The 23,191-nt window shown below is 39.3% G+C and overlaps 1 protein-coding gene across 21 annotated transcripts in view; it reads right to left on the bottom strand.

The window, feature by feature from the left end:
* Positions 1-20,095: 20,095 nt before the first annotated feature.
* The window catches only part of LOC114461434 (mucin-5AC-like), a 419,115-nt gene continuing 416,019 nt past the window's right edge, over positions 20,096-23,191 (bottom strand). For 18 of the 21 annotated variants that reach the window (XM_028443486.1, XM_028443487.1, XM_028443498.1 and 15 more), the window contains 3 exons: positions 21,227-21,388; positions 20,984-21,100; positions 20,096-20,788 (listed from right to left, as the gene is read on the bottom strand). In XM_028443486.1, the coding sequence (XP_028299287.1) occupies positions 20,595-20,788; positions 20,984-21,100; positions 21,227-21,388 (473 nt within the window). In that variant the 3' untranslated portion in view covers positions 20,096-20,594. Of the gene's footprint in view, positions 20,789-20,983; positions 21,101-21,226; positions 21,389-22,122; positions 22,695-23,191 lie in introns of those variants that run through there. The other 3 variants (XM_028443495.1, XM_028443494.1, XM_028443493.1) reach the window with 1 other exon arrangement.

Raw genomic sequence — 23,191 nt, 5'->3', positions numbered from 1 at the left:
GTTGTGTTTTTGTTTATGTCATTGTCACTCTATTTATATTTTTAATTATAGCCCAGCATGAATCAAGCATGGCTAAGGACAATGTGTTTGCACTGAGGTCATGAGTCTTATTCCTTCCTCAGAAAGAAATGCTGTTCAACTGATTGCTCATTCTGTAGATCAGAGGTGTCACAAAATGGTGGATCTCCGTTCAGGGCCAAACCCACTGTTAGCGCCATACGGACTTCAACCTACAGACAAAACAGAAGTTATGAATTAAACTTTACGTAGAACTTCTATTTTCAACCTGTGCAGCTATTGCAGTCTTTACAATCTTGCTAACAAGAAAATGCTGTCCCACGTGACACAGCTCAACCAATCAGGTTTGTGCATTAACGGAGGTAAACATTAAAAAGAAAAATATCTCATGATGGAGAAATAGTAAAAGAAACAGATGATGGAGCTGGAAAAGGGGAGAGATGAGCTCATTCGAGCTGGAGGAACTCAGAACAAAGAATTATGAGTTCCTCCAGCCAAGCGAGATGTTCTGAGAGTCACGTGACAGTCTGTGAAAATTCAGCATGGCAGCTCGCTGCCTAGACTAGTCTACCAACTCTGTTTATTTGCACATATTAACGCTTCTTACCGTTTAATCCACACCACAAACGAAAGCCGACCACGCGCCCTCTCACCAGCCAGAGTGGAGGACCTCGAAGAGTTCATCGACCGATATTAAGCTGAGTACGTGATGGAAACAGGAACGAAAGCCCCGAGCACATCAGGTAAGTCTGCAAAACGGCAAAAAAATTAATCTTCGATGGATACGTCAGATCTGGAGGTAGAATCTCAAACAGAGGTCCTAAAGTCCATCAATAAGAGGCTGGGTGTGGTCGATGTACTGCACCAAGACTTTCATAAATTTAAGGTCAGCCTGGAATTTACCTACCAACAAATTCAGGACTTACAAGAAGTCAATCACGATATCCATTTAGCTTTATCTGCAGTGACCTCGGAGGTAAAAGAGCTGAAAAATGAAAACAAGCTTCTTAAAGAGACAGTCCTGGATATCCAATCTCGCTGTATGCGATACAACATGATCTTCTCAGGCATTCCAGAAACCTCCAATGACGACCCAGAGGCTCTGCTGAAAAACTTCATGTCGTCTGCGCTTAAAATTCTGGCAGAAACCGTGAAAAACATCCCCTTTAACCACGTCCATCGTCTCGGTCCACACAGATGTAACCACCCACGCCCTATCATTGCCAAATTTGAATACTTTCAACAGAAAATCCAGGTTAAAAGTAAAGGTCGGGAACTTAAAGGTACGCAATTCGGCATGAATAATCAATTCCCTCGAGAAATAAATGCCTGGCTACAGTGCTGAAAAGGTACCTCGGATTATTTTTATTTTCTTCAATTAGTGAGGAGTAGTATGTAGATCGACTATGTCGTAAGGCTGTCATGTATTTACTATGACTTTCTTGCCAGAGTATTCGTGACTCCTCTGTTTTATTGGAGCGCCACATTCTCTCTAATTTACGGGTTGTTTGTTTGAGTGTGTGAGTTTCAGAGCTAAACCACGGAGCTTTCCTCTGACGTTTAATAGTTTTATCCCTCAATGGGGCAATTGAGTCCAAGGTGGATTTTAGTAGACTAGCAGAGCTATCGACAAGCAGATCCAGTTGAGAGGGGTTATAATTAATATCATAGTTATTTATTGGATGGTGCACTGAGTTTAAGGCAGCAGGAATGGCCTCTTTAAATTTAGCCACAGCACTATTGGACAGATTTCTACTCGTAACTATTTTATTGCACAGTGCGAGATCCATTGCTGAAGAGGGTGGAGTTGTTTTCAAACCTGAACACAGCTGTGCGCTTATTACCAGGCCCTGTCTCATAGCAGCACCAGGAATGCATCTTTGATGTCATCAGATTTCTTTGACGTCTTTAACACAGGAATCTGGAATTGTTGCACCTTTGGAGTTAATTAAAACTACAGTCAAAAGTAGTTAGTTGATCAAGATTTCTGTTGCTCTTTTGGACTATTTGCACATTTGTGTGTGTATCCTCTTTAATCTTTATTTATGTTCAAAAATAAATAAAGGCTTTCACTAATCCATTGATGAATGAAGGTGATCATTACAGGGTTGGAATGTCCTTGTTTCAAGCATGCTTCTCTAGAGACCAGTTTATGACACCACATGCTTTTATAATCTCAATATGAAAATAGGATTCAGTAAAAACTTTGTTTAGTGTTTTAGTGCCTAAAAATCTTCCAAAGGTCACTAACACTTGGATAAACACCTGGAAGCTTTACATAATAAAGTGATTCAGTAACATAATTACAGTTATAATTTGTGTCACAATGAGTCGCATTAGAAGCACATCGCTCTTCTGTCCTACTCAAACGTGTTTTTACATCCTTTGGGTAAAGAGTTTTATTCAGTTTTACAACAGAAGTTTCTTAGAACATGTGTTTTTTTTGTTTTTTTTTTCCACCTTTATTTAACCAGGAAAAAAATCCTGTTGAGATTAAAAACCTCTTTTTCAAGGGAGTCCTGGCCAAGAGGCAGCAAAATTACAACACACTGAACAGAAATACATTTACATTACATTAAAATGACAGGATAACATAAGAATCAAATAAAACAACTACAGACAACTGAGGCAGTCTCAAATTCTCTCAGTTTCATTTTAAAGGCATTCAAGGATAAAAACTCCGTCAGCTTCCAGTCTCTTTGCAGCATGTTCCAAGCACAAGGAGCTGATGTACAAAGGCTTTTTTCCAGCTCTGGGCGGGCAAAAGGAACCGTGAGCAACAGCTGATCATTGGATCTCAGCGCATAAGTGTTCGTACTTCTCTTTGTAAGTAATGTACAGATGTAAGAGGGCAGTAATCCAAGAAGAGCCTTATAAATAAAAGTAAACCAATGACACTGCCTCCTAGTGTACAGGGAAGGCCATCCCACCTGAGAGTACAGCTCACAGTGATGTGTCATGGCTCTACAGTTTGTGATGAACCTCAGAGCAGAATGATAAACAGAGTCCACCATCAGAAGACATGTACAAGAAGCATTCATATAAAAAAGGTCACCATAATCTAACACAGATAAGAATGTGTTGAAGGTAGACGTACTGGGATATGAGATAGTAGAGCCTGGGACATGGTTGTTGTTGGGTTTTTTTTAACATAGCTGCAGAATTTACAAAATGTGAATTAACTACAACAAAAGTGATTTAGGGGAATAACTTTAAAAGAGTCAAGAAGGTAAAAATGATTTAAAGCTTTGTGCAAAACAATAACTGAAAACTGGTATCATGCACCTGCTTTTTAAAGTTTTAACCAGCCTATTCACAGTTTCAGCTGTTATTAAAGTCAAATGGAAGGCATGCAGATTAACAGGAATGCTTATGTCCTGCTTGATGATAATGACATGATTTGAATGTTGTGTTTTTGTTCATGTCATTGTCACTCTATTTATATTTTTAATTATAGCCCAGCATGAATCAAGCATGGCTAAGGACAATGTGTTTGCACTGAGGTCATGAGTCTTATTCCTTCCTCAGAAAGAAATGCTGTTCAACTGATTGCTCATTCTGTAGATCAGAGGTGTCACAAAATGGTGGATCTCGGTTCAGGGCCAAACCCACTGTTAGCGCCATACGGACTTCAACCTACAGACAAAACAGAAGTTATGAATTAAACTTTACGTAGAACTTCTATTTTCAACCTGTGCAGCTATTGCAGTCTTTACAATCTTGCTAACAAGAAAATGCTGTCCCACGTGTCACAGCTCAACCAATCAGGTTTGTGCATTAACGGAGGTAAACATTAAAAAGAAAAATATCTCATGATGGAGAAATAGTAAAAGAAACAGATGATGGAGCTGGAAAAGGGGAGAGATGAGCTCATTCGAGCTGGAGGAACTCAGAACAAAGAATTATGAGTTCCTCCAGCCAAGCGAGATGTTCTGAGAGTCACGTGACAGTCTGTGAAAATTCAGCATGGCAGCTCACTGCCTAGACTAGTCTACCAACTCTGTTTATTTGCACATATTAATGCTTCTAACCGTTTAATCCACACCACAAACGGGAGCCGACCACGCGCCCTCTCAACAGCCATAGTGGAGGACCTCGAAGAGTTCATCGACCGATATTAAGCTGAGTATGTGATGGAAACAGGAACGAAAGCCGCGAGCACGTCAGGTAAGTCTGCAAAACGGCGAAAAAATTAATCTTCGATGGATACGTCAGATCTGGAGGTAGAATCTCAAACAGAGGTCCTAAAGTCCATCAATAAGAGGCTGGGTGTGGTCGATGTACTGCACCAAGACTTTCATAAATTTAAGGTCAGCCTGGAATTTACCTACCAACAAATTCAGGACTTACAAGAAGTCAATCATAATATCCATTTAGCTTTATCTGCAGTGACCTCGGAGGTAAAAGAGCTGAAAAATTAAAACAAGCTTCTCAAAGAGACAGTCCTGGATATCCAATATCGCTGTATGCGAGACAACATGATCTTCTCAGGCATTCCAGAAACCTCCAATGACGACCCAGAGGCTCTGCTGAAAAACCCTATATCCTATCAAAGTTAAAGGCAGTAAGTTTTTCTCTACTGCGTATGATTGAAAGAGAGATTTTTGTAATGTGTTTGTTGATGATTTTAATTGATTTCACTGATGATTTTAAATGTTCTTATTGATTTTAAACAATTTAATGTTTTATCATGTAAAGCACATTGAGTTGCCTTGTGTATGAAATGAGCTATACAAATAAATTTGCCTTGCCTTGCCTATCTTCAAAGAAAACCGACAGAGAGGCCGAAATTCCAAACTGGTCATAGACAAGCTCTACATAGATGGCCAACTGTTTAGGGATTCTAAGATCACCCCCTGGCTCTACTAAAATAAATTAAATAAAGAAATTTAAAAAAACAAAGAAGAAAAAAAAAAAGGTGATTTATGAGTTAATATTGAAAGCATAATTCTCCACTCATGGTGTAGTTAAGGTAGCACTATTTGAAAGGTAAAATAAGTGTGTGTGTGTGTGTGTGTGTGTGTGTATATATGTATATATATATATATATAAGAGAAATAAAATAAAATCATGTATTTATACGTAAGTGGATGTGTGTGTTTATGTATATATGCTTGCACAGATGTTGGTAAACACGTATAGGCGCGTACAGTCTCACAGGACACTCTCTACCCCCACGTCAACTCTTTCTTCTCCAACCCCTAACCCTTTTTTTTTTTCACATCCACTCAACACCCCCCCTTCCTATACTTCATATTATTACCCCTTGCTTGTCTTATTCTTTTGGTACTGGTTGTTGTTGTATGTTTGTGCTTTTCACTAACCTTTTCAACCCAGCCCCTTACCCCGTGGTGGTATCGCATGATAAGTATTTCTTCTCTTTTTTTCTTGCATCTAAGTCTCTCACGACACAGCTGTGCACAAATGCTCACAGACTCTCAGTTATGCTCACATTCGTATGGACTAAACCACCACTCCTTTCCATGTCTCAGTTTACAGTAACATTTTGGAATGTGCTAATTCGAAAGTATCCTCTCTATGGCGCTTTAATACTTCATTACTTCATGACAGTGAATTTGGAAAAAATATTAGAGAAGAATGGAAGGACTTTCTATTAACAAACGACTCCCTGAAAGTGTCACCGTCCTTACTCTGGGAAACCGGCAAGGCTGTCATCAGAGGGAAGATTATCTCATTCTCTTCTTGCAAAAAAAACAGGAACAGATGGCAGAAAAAAACCAAAAAATGAAGAAACTTACGGAAGAATACGCAGCTAACCCGTCTGAACTTTTATGGAAAAAACTCCAAAATACAAAACTTCATCTAGACATCATTATATCTTAAAAAACTGACTAAATTTTGCAGCAATTACGGTACAAAAATTTTGACTACAATAATAAATCAGGCAAATATTTAGCAAATCAGCTTAAACACAACAAAGAAAATTATTTTATAGCAGCAATTTCTGATAATTCAGGTCAAACTTTAAACTTACCTCAGGACATGAATAAGGTTTTTCATGATTATTATCAAAACCTATACTCATCAAACTTAAACCCTGACTGTGAAGATATTAAAACCTTCCTCAATAACTTAAACCTACCACAGCTCACCATAGATCAAAAAACCACCTTAGACTCACCATTAACTTTACAAGAACTACAAAATGCTTTGGCTAGCATGTCAACAGGTAAAGCACCAGGTCCAGATGGGTTCCCTGCTTAATTCCTAAAATATTTCTGGTCAATACTGGCTCTGCTTTTTTATTAGTGTACTGACAGAGATTAAAAATAAAGGATGCACAAGAGGCCACATGAATGCAGCGAACATTAAATTACTACTTAAACCATGTTACCCTCAAGCTACCGTCCCATCTCACTTATTAACACAGACAAAAATTATTTCCAAAGCACTCACTTCCAGGTTAGAGAAAGTAGTCCATCAATTATATACCAAGACCAGACAGGATTTATTAAAAATAGACACTCCACAGACAATGTTAGAAGACATGACATAGACATGGCACAGAACTCTAAAAAGAAAACAATCTTGTCACTCGATGCAGTAAAAGCGTTCAATAGAGTCAACTGGTCATTCCTCCTAGCTGTCCTTGGCAAATTTGGCTTTGGAGAATCATTCATACCATGGATCTCCACCCTATACTCTAAACCTAAGGCCTCAGTAACCACAAACAAAATAACATCCCAAAGCTTTACACTGCAGAGGGGAACCAGACAAGGCTGCCCACTCTTACCTTTGCTCTTTGCAATATTCGTTGAACCTCTCGCAGCAGCTGTACGTCAGAATACGATTATTAAAGGAATCCACTCATCCATTTCAGAACACAAAATTAATCTTTATGCGGATGATATTTTACTCTATCTGAAAGAACCTCAATCCTCATTAGAAGAAGTATTTAAACTAATAAAGAGCTTCTCTAAATTATCAGACTATTCCATTAACTGGTCAAAATCATCAATCCTTCCATTTCCATTAATTAAAAAATTCATGGAACCCGGCAAGCCAAAACCCACAATACTGCTCCCCAACAAATACAATTAAATATCTAGGCTTAAATATATCACCAAACTTAAATGAATTAATTAATTAAACTGAACCTAGACCCACTGTTGGATAAAGTCACAGAAAATCTGCGGAGATGAAACAATCTCCCCATCTCACTCCTTGGCAGAATAGCCTCAGTTAAAATGAAAATCTTACCAAAAATAAACTATCTGTTTTCTATGATCCCACTGAAACCACCAATGCAATGGATAACATTCTGCAATTACAAAATTCTATGCTAGGAATAAAAAACCCAAAATAAGTCTTTCAACCCTTCAAAAAAATAAAAGCGAGGGTGGTTTAGAAGCCCCTAATTTCATGCATTATTACTTAGCAAACCAAATATTATATTTAACAGAATGGATGAAACCAAAAGAATACCACAACACCTGGCTAGAAATATAACAGCTAGACTGTATACATATTAAACTCTCTGATCTACCTTTTATCACTGCGACCCTTAAACGTCATAACTGCTTCAAAAACCCACTGATTGCCTCCACCCTGACTGCGTGGTGGAAAGCCCTGGACATTACAAATTGTGAGGGCTGACCCCGCCCACACACTGGACAGCTGTCACTCATTCAGCTCCAGAGTGTAACTTCCAGGCTCCACCTCTATTGCCTGAACCATGGCAGGACATGAGGGGAGATCTGGGATGTCAATTTAAGTTTATTATATACAGTTTAAACATAATTTGCTAATATTATTTGTCAATGTATTTTATTTGCCAAATCTTATTTGCTTATTTAGATTTAGCTAATTTACTTCCCAATTTATGTATCTAATTATGTCTGTTATGTGTCTGTCTAGTCACCCCCTTCATGTTTGGTCTGATCAGCCAGCTTAAATGTTCCCCCTGTGTGTCATTTGGTAGGTTTGTGAAGTTTGTGAATCCCTTACCTCCTTTTTGCTTATAGGGAGGTACCTCAAGCCTCATCTGGGTTTTTTCCCTTTGAACTTTTATATGGACATGAAGTGAGAGGCCCATTGTCTTTGTTAAAGGAGACATGGGAGGGGAGTCAGGGGAGAGGGGAGCCCTTTAATGTGGTTTCTTATGTCATGCAGATGCGTGAGAAGCTACAGAAGATGAGCGAGCTGGCCCAGGAGAACATGAAGGTGGCACAACATGACCAAAAAGTGTGGTACGATCACAAAGCATGCCACAGAAACTTTGAGCCTGGAAACAAAGTATTGGTCATGTTGCCTATCAGTGACAGCAAACTCCTGGCAAAGTGGCAAGGGCCCTATGAAATCACAAGAAAAATGGGTCCTACTACATATGAGGTCTGAGGTTTTCCAGAGAGGAGAAAATGGCAGAGGTGATGCTGATCCAGAGGGTGGAGGAAGATGAGGAAGTGGATGATCAATACCTGCCTTCAATTGCAAGTTCCCACTTCGATATAGCTCTCCTCACTGAAGAACAACAGGCCCAGGTAAAGCCTCTTATTGATGACACTATATTTTCTGAATATCCTGGTCGAACAAATATGATGGAGCATACCATTGTGTTGAAACCTGATGCACCAATTAAGCGTAAAAGTTACAGGATACCTGAGCGCCTCCTGGTGGCATTGAAGAAAGAAGTGGATCTCATGCTATCCTTGGGAATCATTCAGCCATCCAAAAGCGAATGGTGTAACCCTGTGGTGCTGGTACCTAAGAAGGATGGGACAATCAGATTTTGTATCGACTTCAGGTACTTGAACTCAATATCAAAATTTGACTGTTATCAAACCCCCAGAGTCGATGACCTGATTGGACGATTGGGGAAGGCCAAATACCTGACCACTATTGATCTCTGCAAAGGTTATTGGCAGGTTCCCCTCTCTCAGCAGTCAAAGGAGTTGACCGCCTTCCGCACACCATGGGGATTGTTGGAGTTCACGGTACCATTTGGTCTCCATGGCGCCCCCGCTAACTTCCAACGATTGATGGACCAGGTACTGTGTGGTCACTCGGATTATGCCTGTGCTTATCTCGATGACATTGTGATTTGCAGTACAACCTGGGAGGAACATGTGGAGCATCTGGCTAATATTCTGGGGGCTCTACGGGCAGCTGGACTCACAATAAACCCAGCAAAGTGCTCTCTGGCTCAGACTGAGACGCGGTACCTTGGCTTTGTGATTGGAGGTGGGGTAATCAAACCACAAGTTCACAAAATTGAAGCAATTTCAGCATGCCCTTTGCCACAAACCAGGAAGCAGTTGAGGTCCTTCCTAGGAATGGCTGGATTTTACCATCGGTTTATACCGCACTTCTCTGCCAGAGCTGCGCTGCTGACCGACATGACAGGCTCTCGGCAACCTAACCAGCTGAAGTGGACGGAGGAGAGAATTGCAGCTTTCAAGGACCTTCAACAAGCATTAAGTAAAGATCCTGTATTGCTCTGCCCAGATTTTGACAAAGACTTTGTTTTGCAAACAGATGCATCAGCTCGGGGCATTGAAGCTGTGCTGCTGCAAGGACCACCTGAAGAACGACACCCAGTTGCATGTATCAGCCGCAAGCTGTTCCCCCGGTAGGTGAGATATGCAACTATTGAAAAGGAAGCTCTGGCCATCAAATGGGCGCTGGACTCCTTCAAATATTACCTCCTGGGAAGGCAGTTCATCTTGCTGACAGACCACAAGGCCCTGCAGTGGCTAGAGAAGATGCAGGACACCAATGGAAGGATCACAAGATGGTACATAGCCATGCAGCCCTTCCGATTTGTTGTCCAGCACATCCCCGGAAAAGAGAACCACACAGCCGACTACCTCTCCCGCAGCCACAGTGAAGATTTTGAAGAGGGGGGGTATGTGAGGGCCGACCCCGCCCACACACTAGACAGCTGTCACTCATTCATCTCCAGGGTGTAACTTCCAGGCTCCACCCCTATGGCCTGAACCATGGCAGGACATGAGGGGAGATCTGGGATGTCAATTTAAGTTTATTATTTACAGTTTATACATAATTTGCTAATATTATTTGTAAATGTATTTTATTTGCCAAATCTTATTTGCTTATTTAGATTTAGCTAATTTACTTACCAATTTATGTATCTAATTATGTCTGTAATGTGTCTGTCTAGTCACCCCCTTCATGTTTGGTCTGATCAGCCAGCTTAAATGTTCCCCCTGTGTGTCATTTGGTAGGTCTGTTGGGTTGTGTCATGTTCAGTTGGAGTTCAGTTTGTTCCTTCTGTTAACATTTGGTTACTTTGGCCTCATTTATTTGGTCATTTTTTGACTATTTTTTGGCTGATTAAAAGCCGTAAACTTGAATTACCTTGGTGTGTTTCCTACCTTGACCCTCGGTAATGAACACAAATGTTCAATTAAAAACTAGCATGCTGTCTCCAAACAGGCACAACCCCGACTTTAGAAATAAAAAAAACACTGCTCTATCTTAAAACATGGGAAGAGAGCAGAATTATTCATCTCCAAGACCTCTTTGAAAATGATAAGCTCAGGATATATAACAATCTAACCCAAACATTCAATAGAAATAAAAGTAATGTTCTTCAGTACTTACAAGTGCCATAGCAAAAAAAAAACAACATTAATATATTGGAAAGATAAAAAATCCTTAAATATAAACCAATAGCGAAATCTCCTCATAGAATTTATTTCCATGGAAAAGATGTCTGCTCTCAGAAAAAATAAAATCACCTGCTTTGAGGAGCGTTGGACTCCTTTTCTAATTGCATTAAATCTTGATTTTTTTGTTTTTAGCCTGATGATCTAGCCTGCAAGCGACTGCCAGCACCGCCTTGGGCTGGTGGTGGCTGGTGGCTTGGGGGCCGCTGTCCTCCGGGCTGTGCTGGCATCGGGGGGGGGTGTCTCATGTTGGCGCATGGGTGATTGGGGGCGGCCTCCATGGGGGGTGTGGGTGGGGCGGGCTCTGCTGGCGGCATTGGTGTGGGGTTGCGGTGCTTGGCTGGGGATGCTTAGGTTCGCCTGCCTATCGGTCCGTGGCTGATGGGGTGGCCCTGCTTGGGCGGTTGGTGGCGTCCTCTCTCGTTGGGAGGGCCGGGGCCTCCTCCCTGTGGAGGATGCTGTATCGTGGTGCCGTGCGGGCCTCTGCTGGCCCTCATGTGGGCGCTGGCCTCTCTCCTGCTTGGCCGCCCCCTGCCGATACCAGACATGCATCCTACATGGACACTTCACTTCACTCACTCCCAGCTGGTCTATCTCACCCACTTGGTGCACCACACACATATACCCAACCTTTGGGGGGCTGGATGGTGGGGCTAGGGGTGGAGGGGGCCGCAACCTGTACTACTAAGTAGTGGCGCGGGGGCGGCACTACTACCTCTGGCTGCCCGACTAGTCCCTCCAATTTTATATACACCTGAAGGTGATCATTACAGGGTTGGAATGTCCTTGTTTCAAGCATGCTTCTCTAGAGACCAGTTTATGACACCACATGCTTTTATAATCTCAATATGAAAATAGGATTCAGTAAAAACTTTGTTTAGTGTTTTAGTGCCTAAAAATCTTCCAAAGGTCACTAACACTTGGATAAACACCTGGAAGCTTTACATAATAAAGTGATTCAGTAACATAATTACAGTCCATTATAATTTCTGTCACAATGAGTCGCATTAGAAGCACATCGCTCTTCTGTCCTACTCAAACATGTTTTTACATCCTTTGGGTAAAGAGTTTTATTCAGTTTTACAACGGAAGTTTCTTAGAACATGTGTTGAAGGTAGACGTACTGGGATATGAGATAGTAGAGCCTGGGACATGGTTGTTGTTTTTTTAACATAGCTGCAGAATTTACAAAATGTGAATTTGTTGTGTCTCACAGAATTGTAGGGATGCAATACCTCTTTGGTGAAAGACGCTGAAGAGAAACATGATGTAGGGATGCTTCTGTCTTCTTTTTAATCAGACAACTCACACACAGGCTGCAGCATTCTTCTTCCGATGAACCACTGCACAACTCCCAATACAGCTCTTTATTGCCCCTACAGGCAGAACAGATAACACAGCACTCTATAATTGCATAGGCATTCTTATGTTTCTTTTAAGATTAACACCCTTTCTGGTTTAAACACCACATAATTAACTACAGCAAAAGTGATTTAGGGGAATAACTTCAAAAGAGTCAAGAAGGTAAAAATGATTTAAAGCTTTGGGCAAAACTGGTATCGTGCACCTGCTTTTTAAAGTTTTAACTTTACATCTGTGTACAGTTCCACACACAGATGTGATTCATCATTTTATTTCATGATGTTGGCTTTTTGTGGTGTGAATGAGGTAGCACGTATACTGTATGATAAAAAATTAGAGGAATAGAAACATTTTACTATTAATGTTTTAATATAATGGACCAATGCCTTTGAGTCAGACTGTGAGATATCCTAAGTTGACAAATATTAATCACAATTTTTAAATGTATTTTTTTACTTTTCTAAAGATCCGATGCTTTAAAGGAAGAACTGTGATTTTAACCATTTTTCTCTACAGGAAAGAGACTCGTTGTGTGCCTCCATCTGACATGTTTAAAACAGTACAAGTAATTTAACTCGGTAGTTGGACCGAAAGACACACATCAACACACCAGGGTGCCATTAAATAAGGGGTGAAAGCAAAAAGTGTAAAATTGGAAAAAAACTTACAAATAAATGAATGTTGATCAACATGTTGCTGTGACTCACATGCATCTTGAATATGCAAGGTTGCATTTCCTTAGCAGTCAAAGGAAATCCAGCGAAAGAAAACAAAATAGTAGAGACCTTTGGGGTCCTCTGAACTCTTAAAGGTCATGAATCATGCTATATTAAGACCTTCCAAAATCAACTACACCAACATATGGGTAATATTTTACATTTTGCAAAATAAAATACTAATTTATTAAGAAATATGACTTGTTTTCTTTCAACCCGGAAGTTGAGACACGGTTTCTCGGAGCACTGCCACAGACCTTTTCTTTTCCCTGTGCAGACTGGATGAGAAAGGATAATGACCATCCAAACAAATGTTCTTCTGCCGCTCGCATGCCTCTAGCACAATGGGCGTGTATGTTCACTGTGGAGAGGCGGCACCAGCAGCAGGCACTTCCTGGAGGGGACGGTTCAGGATTCTAGTGACGTCACTAAAATTTGAACTTCTTGTTTTTCAGAAGAGGACAGAGAAGCAGCTCAGAGAGCTGATTATTGAGGATTTATCAGAGATGCAGGAAGGAAGCCCAATAATACTTTGTAGGTGTTTTTGATAAGAATTAACATTTTGACATGTTAAAAGCTCAAAAAAGTTGATTTGCATGATATAAGACCTTTAAGTGCTGAAACATAAGAAGAATGAGAGTTCCTTCAGTAATATGATGATTTTATTGTGGTGACAACTATTTGCAGAAAGTGTAAAACAGAAGACAGCAGTTCATCACAACTCACACTTTTTATTTAGACATAATTTTACCCATAATAACTTTTTAAAGTGTGATTCAACCCTTTCAAAAAACAAAACAACACAACAACCCTGAGGTCAAGACCACAGCAAAGCCATGTATCATTTGATGGGTACAATAAATGTATGTAAAACACACACTTACCTGGGAATGTAATATTGTTGCACTCATCATTATAACAGCACTCAGCATATACTGTATCAGTGTACTTGAAGTACTTTAGTCAAGTTCATAATCCTGAAGGCCTGTGTTTGGACACAGGGCTGATGATGCACAATATTTGTAGATTTGTGTTGTACTAGGAGAAGCAGGTGTAATTTCTAAGGTTTAAAAATGTTACCCAAAGGTGGTTTTTAGATTTGTTTTTATCTGTTTTTTTTCTGTCTTATTTTCCTCTGCTTTTAATAAATAAATAAATGCAACATAATCTTTGGCTGCTAATGAGGTCAACAAGAGAGCTGAACATCTTTGTGTGACCTTGTCAGTGAAATAGTGAAGTCTATAATGAACACAAAATGAATGTTACTGTCACGCCCTCCACCTCTAGCACCACTTAGGGGCGCTGTTTTCTTTTCCTTTTTTTCAGTGGTGCTGTGAGTGCGTGGCCTGATTGCTCTGATGAGTTCCACCTGCAGGATGCAATCAGCAGCCCCATAAAGGCAGCACCCTGGACTTCCGTCAGTGCCAGATCGTAGAATGACTCAGAGCACTTCTAAGAGAAACCTTCATTTGTTTAGCTTCTGTTCCTGCTCGTCTGCCTGCCTACGTGGAGACTTACCCCCAATACCTGCCTGGATCTTCTGCCTCTCGGAATCCCCAGCCATCCTGTCCCCGTCAGCATCAGACTCTGCCTCTGCTCCGTTGCCTGCCATCCTCGGCCCCACCTCACTGGACACTCAGTTAAGCCTCACTTTTTCTAGTGGACTCCAGGTCAGTTTCCACCCTTTGCTTCATCCATCACTACCGATTCATATTTGCTAAACCCCCTCAGGTAATCCCTCTCTTCCACCAGGTCTTGCCAGCTTCCTCAGTGTATTTAATAAAACATTTAACTTCAGTTCTGCCTCTGTGTGTTTGTCATCTGCACCTGAGCTTTTATCTGCCCCGTAACAGTTACACAGGATGAGTGTTTCTCAGTCACAACAAAGAAGCCAATACATTTTGGTGATTAAGAATGATCATGATCACTACTAAGTATAATTGTTCTCAACTAAAGTTTAATCATATTTTATTCTAAGTGCTTCAAGGTGTCTTGCATACTGTATTGTCTTTTATTAATGCATTGCTCTAGGTCACTTGTTGATCTCAGCGCCAACACACTTCCACACACAATCTTAGGCCTGGAAGAAAAGGAATCTTATTTTCTCTTTTTAGTTTAATTCTAATATCATCTCTCTTCAATAGTAAGATGGGAAAGATGCAAAATGAAACCCTAAATTACAAAGTTTGATAAACATCTATGCTATCTCTTGTTAGCTAGTTTGACCTCACAGGACATTGGCAATCCCAGATCAGCTGTATTACAAAACTATCTAAACTTTTTATTTCTAATGTGGATCAGTTTGCGCATCACATAAGAAGGTGGAGTCTGCTTTGTGTGACAACACTGATGCAGGGAAGAATGCCTGCAGAAAATTACTCTTTTAACCAAAATGCTCTTTTTTTTTTTTTTTTTTTTTTTAAGAATAAAAACAATACAACAGTGTCAAAGTGCATCGAGATTGACAATCAGAATCTATTACATTTCTAGGCCATTGACACTCTTACAGTGTTTGGTAAAAGGGGGTTTGTACAGCATTTTGAGTGTTTTATTACTGTGCAAGTGGGGTGTGGAAGGGTTCTTATATCTGCAAGTATAACATTAGCTTTGTAGCTCCTTTTGTAGGTGTAGTAAGTGCAGTCTTTCCATCTAATGAATCTTCCTGATAACTTCAACCCAGTTATCTACCATAGGAGCATCCTTTTGTAACCATTTACAAGTTATTCCTTTCTTTAAAGCATTAAATATTTTCAGCAGGTATCTATCATGTCCTGTCATTCCTTTAGGTAAATCACCCAGATAAAGTGTTGTGCATCTTAATAGAATATTCTGCCCAAAAATGTGTTGGACTTCCCAAATATTTTCCCAGAATATTTAAGTTTTTGGGCATTTCCAAAAAATGTGGTGGTGGTCCGCTCCAACATTCCCACAACCTCCATCATGTATGGCCTCTTGGTGTAAAATGTGTCTTTTTAGGGGTAGCAAAAAGCGGACACGATTCTTCCAACAAAATTCACACCAGTCCATGCAACAGGAAGTAGAGGAGGTAGTTTCACACATGTTCTCACATTGTTCATCACTTATTTTATCAATCCATTCTTTTTCCATCTCTCCCTGATGTTTGTGGTCTCTCTTCTACCTTTTATAATTCCTTGACAAAGTTTTGCAATTATTGATTTGGAGTTACAGCATATACCTGTATTGATTGTAAAAAAAAAAAAAAATGTTTTTAAAATTGTATTTTTTTTTTCTTAATAACTGAGAACTTTTTAATTTGTTCTCTGTTATGCTACAGTAGGTGTCAATGCCTTTATTCACTAGTGTTTAAATCCAGAATCCGTTTGGTTTGAATTCTGTTTTTTAAATGTAGTTTTATTACTTCAAACCAAGTATTTAAGGTCAGTGAGGTGAAGGGGTTCAGATCATCTTGATAAATTATGGTTAGTTTGTAATCCCCAATCATTGCTTGTATCGGGTTCTCCTTGCATTCAAACTCCATTTCCTTCCACTTTGCTTCATATCCACTGTCGCACCAAAAGGCTTTTTTTTTTTTTTTAATTGGGAAGAGTAATAATATCTGAGGCTAGGGAAAGATATACCTCCACCCTTAATGATAATTAAGGTACTGTATTTAATTTTAGTTTTTTTCCCATTCTAAATAAATCGTGAAATCTGCCCGTCCCACTCCTGAATTGTTTAGCTGGACTGCAACTGGAAGCGATATAAATAATAACAATACTCTAGGCAACAAACGTTTTTATGATCCCGATTCTCGCACTGAAGTTAAAACTTAAATCGGGGCTTTCGCCTTTAATTGGCCATGTAATGTTTGTACGTCAATGGAATTCGTCCTCTGCATTTAACCCATCCCTGAGGAGCAGTGGGCAGCCATTTTGCGGCGCCTGGGGAGCAGTTTGGGGTTAAGGGACTTGCTCAACATCCCACAGTGACGGCCCAGGTGAGGCTTGAACCGGCAACCCTCCGATTACAAGCCCAGCGTCCTTGGGCCAATGGTCTAAATAGAGAGCAAAAAGGGTGGGTGAGAGTAGACAGCTATGACAAGTTGATCTTTCTAATTTTATACAGTCTTTTAGGCAGCCATTTACTTTTATTCTTGCTGTAGGGACAGTATATAATGTTCTAATGCTATTCTTTGTTTTATTGGCAAAACCAAATCTTTCCAAGACTAAAAACAAATAACTCCAACTAACACAGTTCAAAGTTTTTTTCAGCGTCTAGACTCGCTAATACAGCATTTTTTCCTGGTTTATTGACATTATGAATTTCGTGGAGAGAACATCGACTGTCCAGTGTTTGGCGACCCTGGACAAATCCAGTTTGATCACTGTTGATTAGCTCAGGCATAAAGGGATCTAGTCTCCCTGATAAGATTGATGCATACAATTTACAATCTTGATTTAACCTAGAGCTCGGTCTGTATGAGCTGCACAGCGTTTTATTCTTTCCCTCTTTTGGGATAACAGTAATAACATTTTCTCAAGTGTCCAGTTAAATGAATTCAGGAGTACTTGGGACGAGTCTTCTTTAAAAATCTCATAACACTCAGCTGGTAAGCCATCACTTCCTGGTGTTTTATTATTTTTTAATTTATTTAAAGCAGTAGCTTAACTTTTTTTTGTGATCAGTGATATTAAACATTTATTCTCCAATTGATGGTCGATCTAATGAATTTAAGAATTTTCTCTTCATCTCCTTGTTTTGGTTGTGTATAAAGGGTTTTATAATGTTTGAAATGCAGCATCAATCTCATCCAGGTTATTGTATATTTGTCCTGTTTTGGGGTCCAGTGTTTTATATATTGATTGGAGAGTCTGTCTTTTCCATATTTTTCTTGTTAATAATTTTGTAGCTTTTGATCCTACCTTATAATATGACTGTTTTAGAAACTTTAATGTTTTTTCTAGTTCCTCTTTATACATATCTAGGATTTGATTTCTGGTTTCTTTAATTTTAATCATAACTTGGAGGTCTTGTTTCTTACAAAACACTAGTTTCAAAATTTTTTATTGAAACCCTGAGACTACCAGCTTAAAAACCTTTGATAGTGATTGACTGAGGTCACTCGATTTTGTGAACACAACAGATACAGTACAAACACTTATTCATCCCACTATCAGTAAAGCTCATTAATATGTATCAATGTGCAAATTCAGTATTACATTTGAATTTGCTTCCGGCAAATGACAGTAGCAGCTCGTGGACACACATCAGTCATGGCGACACTGGCATGCTTTGGGTTAAGCTCTTATTGGTCCTAATCTTAGGTACGTTGTCTATCAGTTCTAGATGTAAGCATTCACCCTCTCTGTTTACGTCCATTGTTTTTATACTTAACCAGGGTATTAGATCACGAGGGCCGTCACTTTAACGCATTAATTGCGATTAATTAATTACAGGAAAAACTAACTTGCTAAAAAAATTAACGCCGCTTTTTGTTTAACACTCCAAACAGCACGAAACCTTTCTTATTTCAAGAGTTCTTGGTATGCCCGTAATAATGATGCACAAACTACAACACAAGACGGGCGACTACCCTGAGACTACCGAGCTTCTCAACTTTGTTTACATTAATTTGGGCTTATAAAAATACCAGATGGAAAACACAAGCCTAGTTTTGTGCAAATCGAGCAAGAAAGAGTTTGCTGAACACGAGAGCTTTGTAGCCTCTGCTACCATCTCAATGCTAAACATGTAGCAGCTAGCATGAACAGCTAGCGCGGACACTAACAGCGCTAACTGCAACATGCACGCCGTGTGGCCAAAACTGGAAAAGATGACAGGGTTCGGAGCCTAAATGAATAAGTCCTGATGTTTAATTTGTATTTTATATAAATTGGAGATTGACTAAAGTACACATCAATAAGGCAGGTAGCCCTTGGGACTAGTTTCAAATACAAATGAATGTAAATGGCTACCCCTGCATCTGTTAAAAACAATAAATAACATTATAAAGAAATGTTATATATCAATCTTTTGTTCAGCCACAATAATGTGATTTAAATGAAAATACCTCAAGTTGAGGGCGTTTCTCAGCAATTTTTAGGTGCGATTAAAAAAAAGAGATTAATTAAGTTATTTAATTACAAAGCATGAATAATTCATTGCAGCAATTTCTTTTTTTTTAATCTCTCGACTGCACTATGCGTCACCCAGTTCTATCTCTCCACATTTGTCACCGTACTGGTTCAGTAGATTACACAACACGCACAATAATAGCATTGCATTATACTTTCAGTACAATATAGCTTCGTTTCGACCACTTCTTTTAATTTCCACCCTAACTCCCTCTTCCCTGTTCTTTTCCCCCTCACCAGGGTGCAACACTGCTCTCTCTTTTTATGTCTTTCCCTCTGATTAAGTTCATCTTAAACTTCCTTAGGGAGAGCTGCAGATGGTCACAATTATGCAATGAAATAAATGTATTTGTTTTATTATGTATTTGTCTTGAGTCTAATCTGAAAAATAAGTGCATTGTATATACTGTATCTTCAACAAAATGCTATCTGCAATACTTAACAATGTTTCAGTAAAAAACATTTAAAGATGGTTAATCTAATACAAAAACTGATCGAGTGCAGCAGTATTTAACGCTAATAATTCAATTCAACTATATTTGTATAGCGCAATTTACAACAGTCATCTCAATGCGCTTATCAAAATATAAAATTCATAATAAGAAAGAAAAAACCCAACAAGATCCATATGAACAAGCATTTAGCGACAGTGGGAAGAAACAAGTCCCTTTTAACAGGAATAACAGAGCAGAGAGAGAAGGATGAGGAGAAGGCACTGGCTGCTGAAAAACATGATACATTATTAAGCCTGTCTTTGGGCCTCACTCCCAGGGGCCTAGTCAATACAAGGTCTGTAAATGCAACCATTCACAGATGAGCCCATGTCCTCTCAAGCGGTTAGATTATGTTATGATTCAGTCCTGTTTAAGCGGACTGTAAATCATAACCAGCTCCATTAGAATTAATAATAATGCATCAATTTTATATAGCGCTTTATCATAGACACTCAAAGTCGCTTTACAGAATAAAGGCATTCTTCTTTCACTCCACACTTAGTGGTGGTAAGCTACTATTGTGGCCACAGCTGCCCTGGGGCAGACTGACGGAGGCAAGGCTTCCATAGTGACATCGGCCCCTCCGACCACCAACACTCACTCACACACTACATTCATACTAGGCAATGTGGGTGAAGTGCCTTGCCCAAGGACACAATGACAGTTACCTGGAATTCTCAGTGGTCTCCCATCTAACTACTACCCAGGCCCAGACCTGCTTAACTTCCGAGATCTAACGGGATCAGGCAATGACAGGCTGGTGAATTTGAATTTCTTCCCATTTATTGAACCAGTAAATGTGGACTGACTGCAAATTAAACAGATTTTAAACAGTCAACACAAGGAAAACACTGACTAGTGCCACCCTGGATTATAATCTTTATAGGTTGAAATTGTAAAACAGCATTATTTTAAAACTTATGATAACATGCAGGAGGTAAAGAGTAATACAAAGTAAATTACATCCAAAAATATCTCCATCATAATGTACAATTAAAATTAAATTTCAACCACAATATATGTCTATATTTCCAAATCTTTTAATGCTTCATTACTTTCAATTTAAAGTGTAGTGGATCATTAAATGCTAAAGCAATGGTAGAGGAAACAATAAAGGTAATGTTTAGTTGTGTTCTACAGGAACATTAGCACATCTCTCCACAAATTAGGATTATTGTTCTGATCTAAAAACTTGGATTACAGTTTAAAGACAATATACAGTAAATATATTTTTTAACCAGTTCAGAACAATTATTGGCGTTAGGGAGTTGTAGTTGGTCCTGCTGTTGTTGGTTCTGTGAAATCATTGCAGTGGTTTGTTCCACAACAGGTTGGTCCACTGGTTAGATTTCCCACTCCTTCCATAAATGGCAGTACACCGTGATCAGGAGCAATTTCACACACATCTGTTGATGTGCAGCCAGCAACAGGTAGAACTCTATTATCAGTTGAGACTGTGGAAAAGAGAAAAAAATATTTATTTTATGATTTTATTCACAAACATTTTTAGAGTACAGAAATTTGAAAAAAAGTTGAAATATGTACTGCTGTCTATGTCACATAGTAACATAATCTCTATATTGCTTGTGCAATTGATTGTACTATTTTATCTATTATTTTATCTTATTAACTTTAGTGTAAAAACACACCATGTCCATCAAAGCAGTGGTCCTGTGCTCCTTCACATTGGACAGTAAACGAGCAAATGTCGGTGCCAGAGATACAGAAGAAACACTGAAGGCCATTTTCTGCCTGTTGAACAGGAACTAAAACAGAAAGGAGAACATGGATATTTAAATGCTACTTGAAGATACATTTCTTTAAGTATTCCTTTTAAAGATACATTTTGTTTTTTTTTTCAACTTCAAATCATCTCCTCCATCATCACTTACCAGTCAGAGTTTCTGAGTTACAGTTGTTTGTGTCGCAGCATTCAGCATCTATGATTTTATATGAATCCACCACATCAGTAGAAAACTTAAAGGTGCCGTTGTGTGGACACAGTGTGGGAGGAGCACATCCTCTGAAAAAACTCTCATCTCCAGATAAAACATCTACAGAACATCAAACCCCGGAAACGGAGTAAATGTGTCCATACCGTCTGTAATATCACCAAGTTTACCAAAGAGAAACTATTTATTCCTAGTTATTGTTTCCAGAGTTTTATTGCCGGTTATTATTTCCTTAACGCTCCACTGATCAGACAGAAACAGAATAATTCAGACAGCCTGTCGTTATAAAAATACAATCAAAATAAAGGTGACGATGTGTCTATAACCATCAATGTTTGTTGTGTGTTGTTGTAATATACGTAAACCGGATAAAGCAAAACATTCCAGCGCTCACACACACACACACACACACACACACACACAACCCCCACCCCTTGGAACCACGGCTGCTGCAGAGGATGAAAAAATAACAGCGGCAGCCACAAGGCAAAACTGTGGTTGGCGCTACAAAACCAGGTCCGTCTTAAAAACAATGTTATTCGTGAATAAATCATGATATTATAATCAAAACATATTTATCATCATATTATGTACGTATTTTGCGTAGAAGTATACTCTAAAAAGCTCATTCTTTTTACAAACATCCCTTGAATTTTGCTTTATTTGTATTCCCCCTATGATGGTGTCAGACTAACCCTTATAGCGGCTAATAAAATGCAATCTTCTTATTTAACACAAATTAAAGTTATGTTGCCTTCAAGGCAATAAATATAAGAAATAATATTATATTAATGAAAAATAATAAAGTTGAAATTAGAAAGAAATACTTAACCCTCCTGTGTTATAAGTTTTATGACATTTACCTTCTTTGAATATGTCCCATTCAAAACAGGCTTTTAAACTTTATTGACGGACATGGAACCCTTGGCCCGTATGAAGCAGATGTGCACCAGCTAAACTCCCTGTGCGTTCTCCAATTTCATCCAACGGGTAATATTTGAAAAAGGTCATCAGAGGTGGTCGGGGTAGGTGAAGGAATGTTTTTGAAGTCAGACCATATCGGATAATGATGAATCACATGCAGATGGAAAAACAAACGCACCAAGACTGCTTTTTTTTTTTTTTTTTTTTTTTGGCGGTCTCTCTAAGGCGGGACTTCCGGTTTGGGAAGGCGGGACTTCCGGCTAGGGGGCGGGACAAAGGGCGTGACGTCACACCTGTCAAAGTTTGACGAGAAGTGGGTACTATCTCTCTCTGAAGTTGCAGCGGTTTGTTCCACAACAGGTTAGTCCACTGGTTAGATTTCCCACTTCTTCCATAAATGGCAGTACACCGTGATCAGGAGCAATATCACATACATCTGTTGATGTGCAGCCAGCAACAAGTAGAACTCCATTATCAGTTGAGGCTGTGAATGAGAACATGAGAGAAATTATTGAAAACATATTTCTTCTCTTTTCCACAGGAACTGGATAATCTCTATACATGAGATATATTTTACAAACTTTTAGACTTCAAAGTAAACCTTCTTCTCTAATACATTAAGGGGCGGATTCACTAAAAGTCTAGGGGTAATAAAATGTGTGCCAACGTCACTCCACGCGCTAATAAGGGTACAAACCCCAGGGAATCAGGACTGCACGTCACAATGTGCCCACAATTTATTCAGCACGTTTCCCTCAGATGAACATGTAAAGTAGGCTGATTTTATAAGGGAAGCAAAAAAAATGGGAGGGGGAAATGCAAATAAATTCATCCAATGGGCACAATGCAATTCATCAAACCAGGAACTGTTTGCATTGATTGTTTTATGCACCGAAAATAGTGCAAATAGATGCAAACTCACACAAGAAGATCATCTGAATGTTGACACAAAACACAGCGGAGATGGAAAAAATGCTCTAG

This window comes from Gouania willdenowi, chromosome 4, assembly GCF_900634775.1.
Source record: "Gouania willdenowi chromosome 4, fGouWil2.1, whole genome shotgun sequence".
Taxonomy (NCBI): Eukaryota; Metazoa; Chordata; class Actinopteri; order Blenniiformes; family Gobiesocidae; genus Gouania; species Gouania willdenowi.
Note: the sequence above shows the minus strand (reverse complement) of the source record. Positions and strands in the feature narration are given on the sequence as shown.